General features: G+C 41.8%; 3 protein-coding genes across 3 annotated transcripts; all 3 read right to left on the minus strand.

Annotated features, from left to right (window-relative positions):
* Positions 1 to 210: 210 nt before the first annotated feature.
* On the minus strand, positions 211 to 1,787 carry hoxa9b (homeobox A9b). Its single transcript, XM_056381338.1, has 2 exons — positions 1,133 to 1,787; positions 211 to 467 (listed from the first exon to the last, which is right to left on the minus strand). The coding sequence occupies exons 1-2, from the start codon at positions 1,647 to 1,649 to the stop codon at positions 229 to 231; spliced, it is 756 nt and encodes a 251-aa protein (XP_056237313.1). The 5' UTR covers positions 1,650 to 1,787; the 3' UTR covers positions 211 to 228.
* A 2,014-nt stretch (positions 1,788 to 3,801) lies between these two features.
* hoxa10b (homeobox A10b) lies at positions 3,802 to 6,549 on the minus strand. Its single transcript, XM_056381269.1, has 2 exons — positions 5,551 to 6,549; positions 3,802 to 4,535 (listed from the first exon to the last, which is right to left on the minus strand). Exons 1-2 carry the CDS (start codon positions 6,326 to 6,328, stop codon positions 4,261 to 4,263), a joined length of 1,053 nt encoding a protein of 350 aa, XP_056237244.1. The 5' UTR covers positions 6,329 to 6,549; the 3' UTR covers positions 3,802 to 4,260.
* A 3,572-nt stretch (positions 6,550 to 10,121) lies between these two features.
* On the minus strand, positions 10,122 to 12,864 carry hoxa11b (homeobox A11b). Its single transcript, XM_056381298.1, has 2 exons — positions 11,972 to 12,864; positions 10,122 to 10,978 (listed from the first exon to the last, which is right to left on the minus strand). The coding sequence occupies exons 1-2, from the start codon at positions 12,579 to 12,581 to the stop codon at positions 10,746 to 10,748; spliced, it is 843 nt and encodes a 280-aa protein (XP_056237273.1). The 5' UTR covers positions 12,582 to 12,864; the 3' UTR covers positions 10,122 to 10,745.
* Positions 12,865 to 17,618: the final 4,754 nt, after the last annotated feature.

The following is a 17,618-nucleotide window of genomic DNA, read 5'->3' on the forward strand; positions in this document are numbered from 1 at the left end:
AACATCGAAATTCTGACGAGACACTTTTTTCCTCTCACGAACAAGAAACACTGGATATCATAGAAAAAGCAAACATCCAGCTTTGTTTCAACAACACAAACTTTACAGCATTATGTGTAACAGCTCAGGAATATTTAGGATAGACCCCCCCCACCCCCCCCCCCCCCCCCCCACCCCCATCCCCCCAAGCCCCCCCCCCTCCTATTCCACCATCAGTTCAAAAACCAGTTAACTGTCTCTCCGCCGGTCTTTGTTTTCTTTCTTCATCTTCATCCTGCGGTTCTGAAACCAGATTTTCACCTGCCTCTCGGTCAAATTCAGGAGTCTCGCTACTTCGTATCTACGATCCCGAGGGAGGTACATGTTAAACAGAAACTCCTTTTCCAGTTCGAGGATTTGGTGCTTTGTGTATGGACAACGCTTTTTTCTGGTGGGCTTCGCGTGAAGCCAGTTGGATGATGGGTTATCTGGAAACAGGGGGGGGGGGGGGGGGTTAAAAACCATGAGAGAAGAAGAGTTAATGCTCCCACAGTATAGGATTCAAAAAGCAAGAGTAGTGTGTTGACTTTAGTGTGTGTGTTTGTGTGTGTGTGTGTGTGTGTGTGTGTGTGTGTGTGTGTGTGTGTGTGTGTTGTGTGTGTGTGTGTGAGAGAGTGTGTGTGTGTGTGTGTGTGTGTGTGTGTGTGTGTGTGTGTGTGAGAGTGTGTGTGTGTGTGTGTGTGTGTGTGTGTGTGTGTGTGTGTGAGAGTGTGTGTGTGTGTGTGTGGGGGGGGGGGGTGCATGTTCCTCCTGGCAAGATCATATATTTGTAAAGGAATCGTTTTGGTTAATTTTCACTTTGCTCTGAGCAATTTGAGGACTGAAACCTGACCAGATTCCTTTGGAAATATGGTGTAACTGCACAGTGGAGTGTGTCAGCCACGTTGGACAATATGCATCTTATTATTTTGGCACTGAGCTCTGCGACTATCTCTGCGATCCTAAACCATATTGGCTATAACATTCATTTCCATATACTAAACCAGACCTGTGACATCCGATATAATTCCTCCAAATCTTCAGGCAAAATTTCACTCATGTAAATCAGTCCATGAGGTGAGAAGAATAAAAAGTAAAACACCGCATTGCTTACTTGCATCTGTCTCCTTCGTTTCCTCCGCTGACGGTCTGTCGACAGTGCGTTTAGACGTGGATGTGGTTTCGCAGGGAATCTCCGCAAGGGACGTTCCGTTTTCAATGTCAGACAAAAGAGGTGTGTGCGTCTCCAAAGTTGTGCATTCAGCATTCCCAATCAGAGGCTCGGGTTTTATATCATAATGCATGGCTGTCGATGGTAATCCCGTCAAACACAGGGACGCAGAGACCGGGTCCAACGCCCAGGAGCGCGTAAACATGCCATCGCTGTCCCCGCTTGTGTAATGGTGATGTATATAGGTCGGAGTGGCTGTGTTTGGATGGTGGGCCGACACGGGACTCCAAGATCCGCCAAAAATAGAAGATTTCGCCTGCAAAGGACAAGACTCCTGTCCGCCATATTCGGTGAGCATCGCCTGCTCCACCCCTGCAGCTGATGAGTACCTCGGTGCCATATCTTCCTGCTCGGGAAGAACACGCGAGTCAACATAATAACTCGTTCCCAACATCGACATTGCAAAAAAAAAATGCAGAAGGAAAATAACAATAATAATAATAATAATAATAATAATAATACTAACGCGTTATAATCCTGCAATCTCTAGAAAAAAAGATTCATTGCATGGTGTAATGTGCTGCTTTCCTGCACCAGCTTGGAGCTCAATGCGTCCAGTAAGTTGAACCTTGCCCAACACTGGATAGGGTGCCCCCAAACACGTGACCGTGGGACAGAACAATAAATAATAAATCAGCCTGCTGCTCAACTAAATGGCCACCATTTTCCCCACCATATTTTAATAGCAAATCCCCGCGCCTTTATTGGGAAATATTTCGTTTTATAAGCAATAAACGTTCAGATTTTTGTCAAAAGATCTTATGTTAGTGTGATCAAACATGGGTATCACTGGGGGCCTAATACTAGCTACTTTAAAGCATCCATTTGTGAAACAAGCTCTTCACTTTAAAAGATTGTATATTCATAAAAACCTAATGGGATTATTTATTCGCCAGAATAATATGAAAAGTTTATGATAATGTAATGACCTCCTACAATAAAAGAAAATCTGTTAGTAGCTGGTATGTGCAACATTTTCAAGACTTTTTCAATAAGATAAAAGAAGCAAAGATGTGTTTAAAGAACCGGTGGATTTTATAATATCTAAACATATGAAGGGACAGTTTCTAAACTGCACATTGCTGTGTCTGCAGGGTTGTGGGTCCACTTTGAAGGCAATCTAAAACGGAAAGTGGGGTGAGGTTATTTGGGTGCTATATAACAGTCCTTTTTATCACGGGCAATTGGGTTGTTTTTCTTAAGGTTACAACCTGGCTGTCTAAGCTAAATATCACCAATAAAGCTCAGCCTTTGTGTCCTTTCTCTGGCTCAAGCAGACGCATCCGGCATTTCCTACGGCGAGGCAACTGGCAGACTGCAATGATCATAACCGAGGCCTTGTCTGTCCTTTCCTCTGTCTGTCCTTTTCCCCTCCTATACAAGCCTTAGGTTAATCCTTTCTTTTCCCAGCCTGCATCTTTACTTCCTGTTTGTCACATCACACACGTGCGCTGAAAAAATAAAAAAATAAAAGCCTTCACAGAGATAGTCTGAAATTGAAGACGTGGTGAAAAATTTGTATCTGTGAAAATAAATCTGAGCATATTCAGATACACGCATAACTATGTTATTGTTATGGCTTCATAATGAGAAAAGACCCACAGAGAGATAAGAATCCTCTAGTGTGTTCCTTTCACTCACAACAATAAAAGATTGTTATTGCACTTTTTGGAATAATAAATTTTGTCTGCGTCAAATTATTCAACAACAACAAAAAATCAATCAGTAATTAATAGTGATTCACTTTTCATGATGCGACGAGTTTTACTGAGGTAATCAAGGCAGTTTCGTGTTGTGGGAGAAATAATAAAGCCCAACAACATGAGACTACCTAAACCACTCAACAGTCCGCTCTCCTCTTCAGGAAAATCTGCTAGAATTGCTTTTGTTTTGTTTTTATTTTTTGTTTTGTTTTGTTTTGTTTTGGGGTTTTTTTGGGGGGGGGGGTTTTGTTAGTGTGTTCACAGTGTGAAAATTATATAGTTTCTCGTCATAAGATCTGCCTGTAACAATTTTAGGCGCTTAAGACAACAATCAGACCGGTTCTATTCAAAACAGAAGCCACACAGTCTGATATTGTCAGATATTGTTAGGACTATTCTCAAACTGTTTTGCAACACGTTGGACTGTTTTAGTCCAAGATGCGTCTCTACGTAAACACATTTTACTATTTCAAAAAAAGTTGAATTAGTGTTGGTCTTTGTTTTTGCAAATGGGACCCACTTATTTATAATTTAAGGATACATCTAAAATAATGACGTGATTTAAATAATCACTGCTAATCGCTGCTTCACTTATTGTGTGGTTTACATTTAAATCTGACGTCAATGACACAAAGCCACGAAGTGTGCGCGGCCGCCAGATAACTATAACAGGCCTGGACTATGAAGAAAATCTCCCTCCACTACTGTGATAATATTTAGTGTGGACAAAGCGGACCCAGTCCAAAACACGAAGGCATGACCAGCACACACTGTACCTGTGCCAGCTGTGAGATTTAAACAGCGCGCGGCTCCTAGTCTGTCTCTCTGAATGAAATAAGAAGTCTACAGTTGCAGGGATGGTTTTATTAATTTGACCAGCAAAATGTGCAAATATTCGTCAAACCTCTTGGGTTCTTTAGCTGTCACATAAAGGCCTACATGTAACTGTAACACAAGTATCCCAAGGGTTAGTCCAGCATGCAAATTCCAATGGTTCACTCAGGTTGAATATACAATATGTACAAGCCTGAAGCTCTGAAACATTGTGGTCACATCCTGAACATTTTAAACACAATGGATCAACGTTACAAATGTAGCCATTTATAAATACATATCCACGACAAATTAAAACAGACGTGAAAATAACATTTTTCCGAAAGAACAACAATCAATAAGTTAGCAGTAGGGTCCTATTTTCCATGGACATTCTCACAGTTGGGTGGGTGGGTGGGTGGGTTGGGGGGGGGGGGGGCTCTGCACAGGCGCCCTTGCCATGGATGGAGGAGGGCGCCAGAGACGCAGACAGTCTCATGAGAAACTGAAGTTGGTGGATAGCTCTCGGATCCTATTCTCCCGGCTCATTTTTTTCAGTTTCATCCTCCTGTTTTGGAACCAGATTTTGACTTGCCTGTCAGTGAGGTGCACACTGCGGCTGATCTCCAGACGACGCTCTCTAGTCAAGTACATGTTGAAGAGAAACTCCTTCTCCAGCTCCAGAGTCTGGTGCTTGGTGTAGGGGCAGCGCTTCTTTCGGCCACTCTTAGCTGTGAGCCAATTAGCCGTACTTTCCATTTTTCCATCTCCTACAATGAGAGCGAAACATTACATATTAGAGGTATCAGGCAACAGGTGGGACAAATCAATTACACCTGGAGGGGTCATATCTTTTTTTTTTTTTAAGTAATAACAGAAAAGTAAAATTCAAAATCCAAAATAATCAAAATGTGACTTCGTGCGGTTGGTAAAAGACTGGTCTCAAACCACTGACTGTGAAGCTATGGGCTATATGTTAGGTGGATAAATTGTAACACACAACCACATAGTACAAATCCATATAACGACAGATTTCTTTGTTCTGTTTGATTTCTACCACGGTTTTACGCACAACCAGAAAGCTCCCTGGATACATATATGCATCGATGTAATTAAGCTTTTACCAGACACTGCTATTTGCTACTGTTAAACAGCCTTAACCCCAGCAGCCTTTAGCCAACTGCACCTTTATTAAGACATAAAACATAGCCTGCCTCTGCTGAAAATACAGCAAAGGCCTTTGATGAGAGGACAAGAAGAAATGAGAGTCTTGGACAGGACACATGGACTACACTGGGTTGGCCTTGTTGTTGCTTTAAATGAAATGATAATGAAACCCTGATAACAGCCTATTAAAAACACAAGGATAATTTGTGTGCGTTACACTTTAAAAACGTCATACTGTTAAAATAAATAAATCAGGGCTGTATAAATAGCGCTGCATTATAGCACAGCTATAGCAGCCACATGAAATCTAAAAAACAGAGCTACTAAAACACAATAGCTCTGATCCTCGGCTCTGATTGGTTAAGTCACGTTCAATTTCACCTCATGCCCGACAAACCTGTAAATACCCGATTAACACAGACCTGTGAGTGGCTGGCTATTGACCTAAATATGAATCCTGTGATAGAAAACCAGCTCATACTTATGCATTCCTTTGTGGTTAGAAAGCATTGGGGTTTTTTTTGGTTTGTTTTTTTTAATTGACGCTTAAAAATGACATGTGCATGCCCTTTAAGCCGTGTCTGCTATTTGTTTTTACAATCTATGTCGACTCTTCACCTTTGACGGGCTTTTCTGGACATTCCGCTGCACTGCACGTCTCAGCGGGCTCGGGGGAGGATGAGCTTTCCGAGGAGAGGCGGCTGTCCTCCTCTCTGGCCGGGGCGCAGGGCGCAGGGAGAGGCGCCTCCTCGTGGCTCTCCCTCCGCTCGGGCTCCGCAGAGGCAGCCGGCGGCTGGGAGGACTGGCTGTCCAAGCGGGCAGGTCGCTGCAGGGTAAAGTGATTCATGTTTGGCTGGACATCATGGTAAAGCCTGGAGGTTGTGTATGTCTGAGACAGGCGGAAGTAGCCGGGGACTGGCACGGTGCTGCCGGTCACCGGGCATGATGCGGTGGAGTAGGAAATGTCATCTATTGTCGCTCCTTTAGGACATTTGTCAGACTCATAAAGGCAATATGCGCCCTCCTCCTTTATACTCGGCGAGAAGGAACACTGAGCCATGTGCTGGCCGCTGGGCTGATCCACCCGGCAGGATCTCGACGTTTCCAGCCACGTTTCCATTCCTTGAACATACGGAGCAGAAGAAGGGATCACGCTCTGGGTGCTTGGCTCGTTGCGCTTACCGATCCCCGGGAAACAAGAGCCACCGGAGAGTCCATATGAATATTCCGGCGCCGGTGGCAAATACACGCCGTTACTCTGGTAATATGAACCACTGTCGGTTCTCACGTTGATTAAGGAGTCCACGAAAAACGAATTTCCAGCTTGGTTGTTGGGGCATGTCATCGTTGTGGTATAATTTGACGGAGGATGAAGATAGCCCTTTCTGGCTGACATTTCTTGTGCAAAACATTGCTGAATAATTACTGATACTCACGCTTCTCACTGTAGCCTGCAGCCAATTAAAACACCAGGCGACTACAGACTCCTCCCAGTCCGACCAGGCAGCTCCACTGTGTCATATATTTTGTTTTAGGCTAAGTAAAGAGAAAAACTGTGGGGGGAAAATGGTGCATCAGAGGGGTTTAAGTAAAATCTTTAAATCTCTGAATCTCGGATTGTGAGCCTCCATGACCACCTATGAGCCTGGAGCTGCCTATGTAAATTTAACCTCAACCCCTATCTGACAACTCAGTTGTTGAAAGCTGTCCCTAACAATTATGTACAATGCATAGCTTTATGGCCACTTTTACAGCACTGTAAAAATGAAGGGATCTAGAGGTGGCTTTTTATTATTAGGCTTTTTTTCTTTTCTTTTTTTTTAAACTCCTCGTGGACAGTCCAGTAGCTGTGAACACACAGTCTCATCTTGCCACATTGCTGGTCAGACCAGTGCAAAGTCACTTCCCTTCCAGCCAATATGATTGTGCTGTGAATTCTGCGGGTGCAAATGCCATGAACTGCGTCCAGTCACCTCTTACTGCAAAGGCTGTGTGTTGAGGCACAGTGAAGTAAGCGCCACAGCTGAACAGAACAATGCCCTGGAGCTACATTTCTCTTAATGATCACCAAATACTGACAGGACTGCAAAAAATGTAGTTCGCTACAGAATAGATTATATTACAACTTGTTAATCTTGCTTTTATCACTTTATAGAACCACTGGGAATTTGTAAGAGTTTCTCCACGTATTTACTCAATATGCACGCGCGCACACCCCCACATTCACACGCACACACACACACACACACACACACACACACACACACACACACACACACACACACACACACACACACGTATTCCAAGGCTTATACACACGTAATCCTCATTGTTTAAAATTCTATTTTTAATTAAATAACCTCCTACCATCCACTGTACGCACGGATAAAATGCTCCACGTGCATGTTTAAGTTGTTTTATTTTTGATTAAAGAGCTTCACTGTCTGTCTCTTTATAGACTTGATCCTTTGTATAACATTTTTGAGACAACAGGCCTGCACGTCTCAGCTGGAGGTAATGGCAAAAAATGATAAGAACTAGTAAACGTGATTCAGCCATAAAAACAAAACAAAAATAAATCAAATCAGTCAAACTTGCTTTCCTAGTATGTTCAAAACTTACAAAATCTGTAACCTAACGTCATGTGATGCCATTTAGTTTTAATTTTAAATGAACAATCCTGACAAGGACCATTTGGTGATACAAGTTCCTCGTGCAAGTTAATAAAAAAAAATGATATTTGGTTTTCATCATATCAATAAACAGCTAGTAAGCAAAACATGTTTGCCTGGACTACTTCAATATTTTAAATATAAAAAAAAAAAACACACACACCAACTCATGCCTCCTTAAAAGGCCGTCAGTGGGTCAGGGGGTTTATAACACAGGTCTACAGATTTAGGTCAGCCTATAATGTCTCCAAAGATAGGTTTACCCTGAAATACAACATCGGCTAACTCCATTTTCCTATGAGTCTGGAGCCAATAAGTCTAGAAATCAGAGCTACAGTTTATGTAGCCTACAGCCATTTTTATGGCGTCAAACGTCCAGCAGTCTGGCTGCAATGAATGATAATATTCATTAACCCTATTGGATTGTCTCCTGTGATGTTTCTGTGTGCGCAGTGGGTGACCTGTTCTTCTTTTATTATTCCCATAAAACTTTTCTTTTTTTTTTTAATTCATTCAATTATTATTATTATTTTTTTTTAGAAACGTTAGAAAAATTAATAGAAAATCCCAGACTAACTGTTCTGTGTCAAAATGTCTCGCACAATGAAACGCACACGCACATACATGAATGCAACGAGCTGCAGCAAAAATATTCACGTGAACCGTTTAAATGAGATAATTCAAAGTTTCTACAATGTCCACATAACATGTAAAGGACATAAATCCAACTTAATGTTTCTAAAATGACGTGGAAGTTACATTTTAAACTGTATAGGGATTATAAAAGTTAGTGAGCCACAGCATGCCTGGGATATAGGCCCTTGTGATCTTATATCTTCGTGTACATTAGTCACTCCAGGCCCATAACTTTTGTAGAACTGCAACCTGAGAACCTGCATTAGATTTGATGTTCAGAGACAAACAGCTTTTCTTGCACTATTTACTTCCAGCTATTTTTTTTTTTTTTTTTTTTTACATTAATGCTTCCATTACATCATAACATCTCAAACAGCGTCTACACCTCAGTGCCTCTCAGATGGAGATGAACTGGGACAACGTAGGAAAATAGACATAAGAACCCACCGCTTGTAGTCATAAAATGCATATGACAATATTTCCGTGCCTACCTTCACAATGAAATCCTGGGATGGTGACATATTTTAAAGCAGTTGAGACAAACTTCTTTCATATCTCAATTCACGGCAATGACATTGATCTGAGGAGCGCCACCCAGTGGGCGAAGGACAGGCAGGCCTATGCGCTGCAACGCAACACAAACGCAAGAAGATTCCTACCACGGTAAGATGCTGAAACAAATGACGCCGGAAAGGTCCGTGAACACAAGCTTTCAATGCTCCCAGCCGTTGTTTTTCAGCCCCTTAGTCACAGTTAATAACCTTGGTCTCAGACGCTTTATTGCACTACACTCCAAATGCTCCAGACGAATCCGCGTTTTATGGCCAAGTTACTGGAGCAACTGGGAGGATGTGCAGCAATCAAAGCGGAATTCCTGGGAGCCTCACAGGATGCACAGTATAAGGAAGGCATCAGGGCCCTTATTAGCTTATGGCAGGCCATTTAAGTTGTTTTCAGGGGCCTTGTGGCGGACATAAAACCACCTCAACTAAATTTCTACACATCTTTGGTGCGCGTGGTTCATTTTACCTTCCTTTTCAGGTTAAGATCCACATGACCTAAATTCCTAGCCTGCGTATTTAGAATCAAAAGTCATGTAGCCTATATTCTCTTTGGATTAAACCACTCCAGATAATAAATAATGACCATACATCTAATGATGAGCTGATGAGTGATCTTTGTCAACTCCTCATTTATCCCAGTGCCACTGTCTGAATGGTTTTAGTGGATAAAATGAATGTAATCTTTAGATCTCACAACCACCACTCTGATGGAAGCGTAATAACACAAATAGATTCACAGTCTTTGAAAGGACACGGCCTGTTAGATGTAGATGCATTCAAACAAGTGTCAGGAGTGTGTCAGGAAGCCCTAACAGGCAGGTAAGATAAATAAAAAAAATGAAATAAAAAAAATCAACCTTTCCACGTCACCCGGAAATGAATGAACTCTTTGTAATGGATATCAAATAATAACTACAGCGGATCATATTTCCAGCCATGGGGGAAATAAAAAGCATCAGAGCTACATATCATGCATCTGATACGATGCACGTGCTGGCATATAAAAGAAAATATGGGATTATGTTTCATTTGGGGGTTTTGTTCTTTCATCAGTGGTTTGCCCTTTGGATGAAGTTGGGAGATTAATCCAACTTTACGGCCAAGAGCTCAACAAAGCGCCTGTGCTGAGGGTCAAGCGCAGATGTTGAATATCAGACTTAAAATGCGTGAAATCAGTGAATTGGTATCAGATTATAACTCAACTCATTCTCTAACTATGCAACATCAACCAGTCTTTTTTTTTTTTTTTTTTTTGGAGCAGTCTGATCATCATCGCCATCAGCTGGGGTCTCTGAGTAATTCCATAACACAACAAAACAGTCTCCAGTTAACGGGGTTATATTGTGACAATAAAGTTAAAAGATGAAGAGAAAGAAGGAAACACGAACAGTAGTTTAATGTCAAGATTTCTGGCCACAAGAGTTGCGTGTGCGTGCGTAAATTTGTAAAAATGATTTAAAGGAAGAAAAAAAAAAGATTATTTTTGAAGATACAGTACATGTGCGTGTGTATATTGGCGAAAATAAAGATTCATTTTAAGGAAAAAAAATAAGATTATTCTGTCTATAGAAATGCAGTTCGGTAATCTGCGTGTGTATTATTGAATAATATAAAATGAATTCATACACTGCTGGTTTTCCTCGTAAGCGCACCAAAAACGCAACCACGTAATTAAAAAAAAAAAAAGAATTTGGAAAATTGTTGTTTGGTCGGGCAAAGAGAATAATATACCTGTGTAATAATAATAATAATAATAATAATAATAATAATAATAATAGAGTCAACGGTGTTTAATGACAAAATACTGTATAAATAGTCATTCTTTATGAAGTGTGGTACATTAAAAAAAATCATCATCTTGTCCAGGTAATGATGTAGATGTGTATAGATGAGAGGGTGCATGGCTGCGTGCCACTGACAGTCTTTGTTCAGTTTTTTTGTTTTATAGCAGGGGGTTTGTGGTGTAGTACTGTAAACGGTCTCTGTTCAGTTTCTTCTCCTTCATCCTCCTGTTCTGAAACCAGATTTTGACCTGGCGATCTGTCAGATTGAGCATCCGCGAGAGCTGCAAACGCTTCTCTTTGTTGATGTAAACGCTGAAAAAGAATTCCCTCTCCAGTTCCCTGATCTGATACTTTGAATATGGACACCTCTTCTTGCGCGTCCTCTGGCCACCTGGAACACAATAAAGGGCAAAGGTCACCCACGTGAGATATCTTACAGACACATTGCAACAACGTGAAATGAGTGGATTTCTGGCTTTTGGAGCACGGAGCAGAGGTCTATACGTGAGGCTCTGGAGTTCAAGTGTTTCCTTCCTCTCAGGCCTGCAGCAGCACGGGCATTTGTAAACAAAGACTGGACTTGATAGTGGAGCATGTTGGGCATGAGGAGTTGCATGTCGGAAGTTGTGAAAACGTATTGAAATATGTAAAAAAAAACCCAACAAAAAAAACATACTAGCTGCTTTTGAAGAGTGAGGGCGTGGGCCTAACACAAGCAAACACACAGGAGTATCATGTACGTGATATGATGTTATTGTACGCTTTTGCTGCGACTAAAAAAAAAAAGATGATGTTTTACTGTTTGTGAAGCTTCATGAAAAGCAGTTGTTGGATTAAATCCTCGTAAATCCAGTGAATTCGTAAATATTTATCTTTATACAAGGAGCAAGGAAAGTCTGCTCCAAAGTCAGATCAAAATGCCTCAGCAGCCACTTCAGTCACCGCAGAATAAAACAAATTGTAAATCCAAAAACACACATGTTAAACATAAATATGGCGAGCAGATTCATTCTAAGCACATGGGCACAAATTTTTGGCGATTTATCTAAAATGTTTGGATTGTTATTTTAGTTGTATGTGGAAAAAAATATATTAAGCATATAAATGAAGTTTAACAGGCTAATTAAACAAGGATATTTAAACTCACAAATGGAGGAAAAAGTGCAGATCTTGTTTGAAATCTTGGAGGACAAGCTTAACACCAAAGTCTTCACGGCCAATTTCAATCCCAAGCACGTGATCTTGTAGTTTATAACATAGTTTTGTTATAGGGTAAATCTGCAGGCCCTCCATAAACCTAACGTGCTTATAAAACAGCATATAAAAAGCTTTAAGAGCAACGCGTTAGATTTCTCTCCTTCTTGCATTAAGCAGATCTACTCACTGCTGCTTTTGCTCTGCTTCTCCTCGCTGTGGCCGGAGGACGACTTGGGGCTGCAGCTCTCCGCCGTGTCCGAGCCCGGGTGAGCCGGGGGAGCGGGGCTTGTTTTGGCTGCGTGTCTGTCCGTGTCTGCGGCTTGTGCTGTCGGCGTTGTGCTGCTCTCCGCGCTCCCTGTATAGGCAGTGTCGAAGAACTGGTCGAAAGCCTGCGGCAGGACGCCGTTCCTGCCAACGCTGCCATAGAAGCCGGGCGTCGGGTTGGAGGAGCCGGAGTGGCTGGCGCCGGAGCCGCCTTTCACCAGGATCTCTCCCCCCCGTGAGGTCGGGCTTGTCCAGCCGTCCCTGTGCATGATGTCTTCAGTGTAGCAGTGCGATAGGCTCCCCCTGCTGTGGTGCCATTTACTGGAAGTATCAATGCCATAGTCTCTGAAAGCCACATCTCTCACGGACGGGACCTGTGGCAGGGCTGAGGACTGGTAGGAGTATGTCATGGGGCAAGAAGACTGGCTTTGGGTTAAATAATGAGGGAGCCCCGAGAAGTCTGCTCCGGAGACGTAGTAAGTGCAGCTCGGTAAATACATATTAGAGCCAGATATCCGCTCATCAAAATCCATATTCTGCTGTTGGAAACGTCCTATAATAATCCGCGCATAGTTCCTCCGCGGCGCTGCGCTCCAGTCACTTTGAGGCAGACTGCTGGAGCAGAAATCCTTAGACCTACAAGCTGACGTGGGGATCCATCTCTATCCATTCCTGAGGGCCAAAGCCATGTGACCACTGGCACAAAATGACAGATAGCCTACGCCTCAACGTGTAGGCTATATGAGTCAATGAGTTTATAAAGAAGACCTTTGGCTGTATGGGGAAGGAAAAATACTGAGAGGGAATTTTGCATCGACCCAATTTAGGCTGTTTTTAAGGAGCTAAACATCTTAAACACGGGTTCCTCTTTTACCATTGACTGGTGGGGCTACTTATAGCTGTCTGTAGACTATTGTCGTTAAATTACCATATTACAAGGTAGAAAAGAACATGAGAATGACATCCAATTTCACGCCAAGATGCGTCACCTGCCAGTTTTTTGAGCTTATAGTTGGTTTGTAAACCTAACCCTCACCTTAACCCTCACCTTAACCTCTGCGTCTGAATGCTTCTAAAGACGAAGATCACATTTTCGACCATGAAGGTCGTGTATGCAAAGGCTATATGCATGTAGGCTATATGCATTCAATGGCAACATTTAGGCTACAACTGAGAATCTCTTATATTTGATATATGACAAGGACATTTGGGCCTGCACCGCACATGCGTCCATTATATTGAAAGCTACTTGTATTGACACAATTTCTATTTGGAATCGTTTTATCATTGAGCCAATGGCAAGTATGGATTCGTGGTCTCCGTGTGTGAATCTAATACAGCTTCTCTGGCTATATATAGACTAATCTAGTCGACAAGTGGCGAAGCAATGCGAGTCATGCTGCACTTTTGCCAGGCATCAGTCCAGTTTGGCACGAGGGAGGACAAAAAGACAATAGCGTGTACAGGCAGGCCTGGTTATTTCTCTTATGGTTGCTATGTATTTGTTTTGGAGCAACACTTTCATGACCATTAAGGCATGTCAGCTCGACTCTGTAGCAAACTGCTCTTTTCTCCCAAAATGATGTCTGAGTCCTCGCTGGCTTTTTCTGCCTGTATTCGTAAAAAGTTAATAAACCTCTATTTTAAAGTATCTGTATGTTTATTTACCACGTGTGCTCGCACTGAACCATCACACCTGGTATGTATTGTTTTCAAAGAGTCATCATGATGCAAGAGGATTCATCTTGTGCAAAAATAAAAAGTAGGGTTAAAACCAAGAAGATGGGCAGAGGCAGCTTGGATGAAGTTCATGTCAGGGTAATCAGCTGATATATACGCAGTCACGACAAAACATGCGTTTCACGTTTAATGTAAACATACAGATGTTGTTTATAGGCTATGAATAATAATTGTATTTGCCGAAAGGAGTGTGTGTGTGTGTGTGTGTGTGTGTGTGTGTGTGTGTGTGTGTGTGTGTGTGTGTGTGTGTGTGTGTGTGTGCGTGTGTGTGTGTGTGTGTGTGTGTGTGGGGGGGACACCAGTCTTTACATTGCCTGTTCTCTCTTTGCAACGCCCAATATAAACCGTTGGACACGGGCTATTTCCCACAGTCCAATCCATTTTCATTTGTCATCGCTGCTGAGTAAGTGGGCACATGTGTCACATATCACTAATCCTGTTATGCAGCCAATTTCATGAATTTAGTCCAAATTCACTTTTCATACATCAAAGACTGTGAATTTGTCATCTGCAGGGAAGCATTAGGAGAGTGTGTAGTATTTCATTCTGCCCAGGTGGTTCTGCTGTTTGACTTCTACTGATTGAGCTTCAATCAGCGGTGTGTGTGTGTGTGTGTGTGTGTGTGTGTATGGTTGTTTGTGTGTTATAGGCTATTACTGTGTTAGACTGTTATTCATTTGGTGATTCAAATTGTCTAACATAATAAATTTGACAACAAATCATAGTTTCTTATTCTTTGGCGAATTATTCAGCCACTCAGAGGCAGCAGCAGCATTTAGGCCAAGGCTGCAGGAAGTGGCCCAGTTTGTCCCATTAAACCTCTTTCCTCCTATCCGGCCTACAGCAGGGTTTTCAAAACAGGCTGGACACAAAATAAATAAATACAAAGAAAATAAAAAAAGTTACAGGGTGAAACACGAGTCAGTTAATGTGTATTAATCCATTCATCTAAGAGAGACTTTTCAGTAATGACGAGTAACTAACAAAAAGCTGGTAAACCTTGACCTCCAGCCGGTTATAAGGAAAACAAATAGCTAAGCGAAAAACATATTTCATTAACATTTACATTTTTCTTCCCCGCAGATGCCCTTTGGCCTATGTGTGTGAAATTATGAACTTATTCAAATAAAAAATCATCAAAAGAAATGTCTGTTTGACACTGTGAAGGGAAAACGGTTAATTAAACCGAATATGAAAGATTTTCTCTGTGTATTTTATTTTTTTATTTTATACTATGCTGTGACACCGACATGAAAGTCAAGGTTGGCTGGTCGTTCGTGAGTCGCCTTGAAAAGGTTCAGCTGCAATAATGTTGGGAAGAGGAAATAAAACTGCACTACAAGATCTCTGAAGAATAAATGTATAACATTTATTCAATGTAGCAGAAAATGGAGAAGCTGAACGTCTAAAAATACGTTTAGATGGAGCAGTCTCTTGGCGGCTGGTGTGGCTGTTAGGGCGCAGCTGACGGGGATTTTCAAAATCAAAGCAGTTTTCTTGGTTTCCCTGAATTTTCTGTCGACACTTAAAGCAGGAATGTGGTTCAGTTTAACTGCCTGAAAATCTGTGCGCGCCTCCCGTTTTTCCTGGTTCCTGAGTTCAGTTCAGAAGGGGCCGTTTTCTAATATTTAGCTAAATTATGCCGCTTAAGATTCACAGTTTACTGCAAGGCGCTGTGCATAATACATGGCAGGTATTATAGAACTGAAGCGTTTGAGCAATACTTGAAAAATAGCATTTTGTGTGTGGGCCTTTCGGTCAGAGGCTTAAATTTATTCCAGTGTCTGTGAGCATGACTGGTGCAAAGAAAAAAAAAATCAGATCAAAAAGAGGATTCATTTAGATTTAGTTCGTCTTTGAATGAACGGAGTTGTAAATCAGTAAGACAGTGACAGCAGGTTTCAAATGTGAATTTTGGTGTTGAGGAGACTCTGTGTTTACATTTAGATGGAGGGACTGAAGAAAACTGCTGAGGAGGAAACCAAAGAGCTAAATATTTCTACTTTTATGATATTCGTAATGATGTGGAAGTGTTGGTGTGAATAAAGATGAAGGCTCCCGAAAACTGATTTGTCACTCACAAGCTTTTTCAGTGGCTGCAAGGAGTTTATGTTAATGAGAGTTTAGCATGAAAGAAAATACCCGGAAGATAGAATGAGTTAGAAGACCATATGATTTTCAAGCTGAGGTCAAAGTTACTCCAGGTTTGCTTGACTGATAATTGACAGTTAGGTAGAGCTATAGGTCCTACACACAGCTGGTTTCTAAAGTAACACACGGGATGAAACCAGTCTACTGTTACACAAGGGTTCACATTATTTCAAGTGAACTAGTGAAATATGAGAAAAGAAGTTCACATGTTTCAATACTGATAATAAAGATGGACGAGTCTGACAGCACCTGGGTGGTCGGGGGCTTCTCGCGATGCAGGACTTAGCTTCAAAACTTTAATAACTTTCTGTGTAATCCCGGTCTATCAGAGAGTGCGCTTTGTTTGTTTGTTTGTTTGTGGATATTGGGATTTGCCTCATGGACATTTTTTGAAGATTTTCGTTCTTGTCTGAAGTTCATTGTACAACGCCAACCCTCCAACACCTACACACACATACATACACACACACACACACACACACACACACACACACAGAAACAAACAGAAACATGAGGGATAGAAAATGTCCTGCATGCGTTACACACTGAAGAATTCATATAGAGATAGAAATCAGTTTTTAATTTGACTGTTTTTTGAATTAAGCTTTAATTTTTTTTTCAGACGTCCTATTTCTTTGTTACTGTGTACATTTTATTGGCTCCAGTTTGCTCCTTGAAAGTTTAAATTCTAATCAGCGCATAGACTAAATTCACTTACTGGCTATTACTGTTGTTTGAGCGGTTTCTGTGCTTGTTATCATTATCATACTTATGTTACAGACTCACAGGATGGCACGCTTCTGGCCTGCAGCATACGGGGCATTCTGGAGTCAGATGCATTAACTTGTGCAGCTGTTAGGGGGAGCAACGACACAGAACAACGGGGGGGGGGGGGCACATCTGCACAGGATCCACAGAGGAAGGTTTCTGACTCCCATCTCAACAAGGCAGAAGAACATTTACACCAACAACACTGCCACAAAGTGGATCAGTTATAACATCTGCCCAAATGCTTTGGAAACCATTTCAACTTTCTTCGAATTAGAAACAAATGTTAAAAGGCGAATCTATCCAATCTATCAGGAGCCTGGCTTCATTAAGTGCTCTTGAGCAACGATAAACTTGTCTGCTATTGTTAGTTAAATCGCCCTACTTGTACATATGAGGCTGAGCTGAGAGGGTGATACTCACCAGAGGGTGCTGCCTCGTTTACTGGAACAAATGCTCCTTTTTTATGGCACAAACTAATGCTTCAAATCCAACCGGACAACTGAACTATAGTAACCTGCCGGGCACGGCTTGGCACGAGGAGCTGGACAGTTTAGAGGTCAGAACAATGTCCTGGTTCTAGTATTTAATATTTATATTTCATAGAAATCAGCAGTGAATGAAGCCTGTGGCCTGCACACTGATACTGTAGTTGATAAGTTGATCTTGTAAATGTCACGAGATCATGTGGATCATGTTAACACTATAATCCCATTACACAGTATTTCTCTGTAGGTAACAGGCCGAATATCAGAACTACAGAAAAGATTTGTGCGTAATAGTCCAGGAGTTGGTCGGACGGCGGGATAACATGGCGGAATGAGATGAATCTTTTCATAGGCTACCTAATGTTCCTGATTGATCCAGATTCATACGTTTTTTGTTTGTTTTGTTTTAATTTTTTTGTTGTT

Source organism: Seriola aureovittata, chromosome 7, assembly GCF_021018895.1.
Source record: "Seriola aureovittata isolate HTS-2021-v1 ecotype China chromosome 7, ASM2101889v1, whole genome shotgun sequence".
Lineage (NCBI taxonomy): Eukaryota > Metazoa > Chordata > Actinopteri > Carangiformes > Carangidae > Seriola > Seriola aureovittata.

Bases quoted from the DNA above. Each gene is read 5' to 3' on its own strand.
- hoxa10b (XM_056381269.1), bottom strand. From the start codon at position 6,328: ATGTCAGCCAGAAAGGGCTATCTTCATCCTCCGTCAAATTATACCACA. The intron at 4,536-5,550 runs GTGAAGAGTCGA...CTCTCATTGTAG, and splicing joins TCCAGAAAAGCCCGTCAAAG to GAGATGGAAAAATGGAAAGT.
- hoxa11b (XM_056381298.1), bottom strand. From the start codon at position 12,581: ATGGATTTTGATGAGCGGATATCTGGCTCTAATATGTATTTACCGAGC. The intron at 10,979-11,971 runs GTGAGTAGATCT...ATTGTGTTCCAG, and splicing joins GAAGCAGAGCAAAAGCAGCA to GTGGCCAGAGGACGCGCAAG.
- hoxa9b (XM_056381338.1), bottom strand. From the start codon at position 1,649: ATGTCGATGTTGGGAACGAGTTATTATGTTGACTCGCGTGTTCTTCCC. The intron at 468-1,132 runs GTAAGCAATGCG...CCCTGTTTCCAG, and splicing joins AACGAAGGAGACAGATGCAA to ATAACCCATCATCCAACTGG.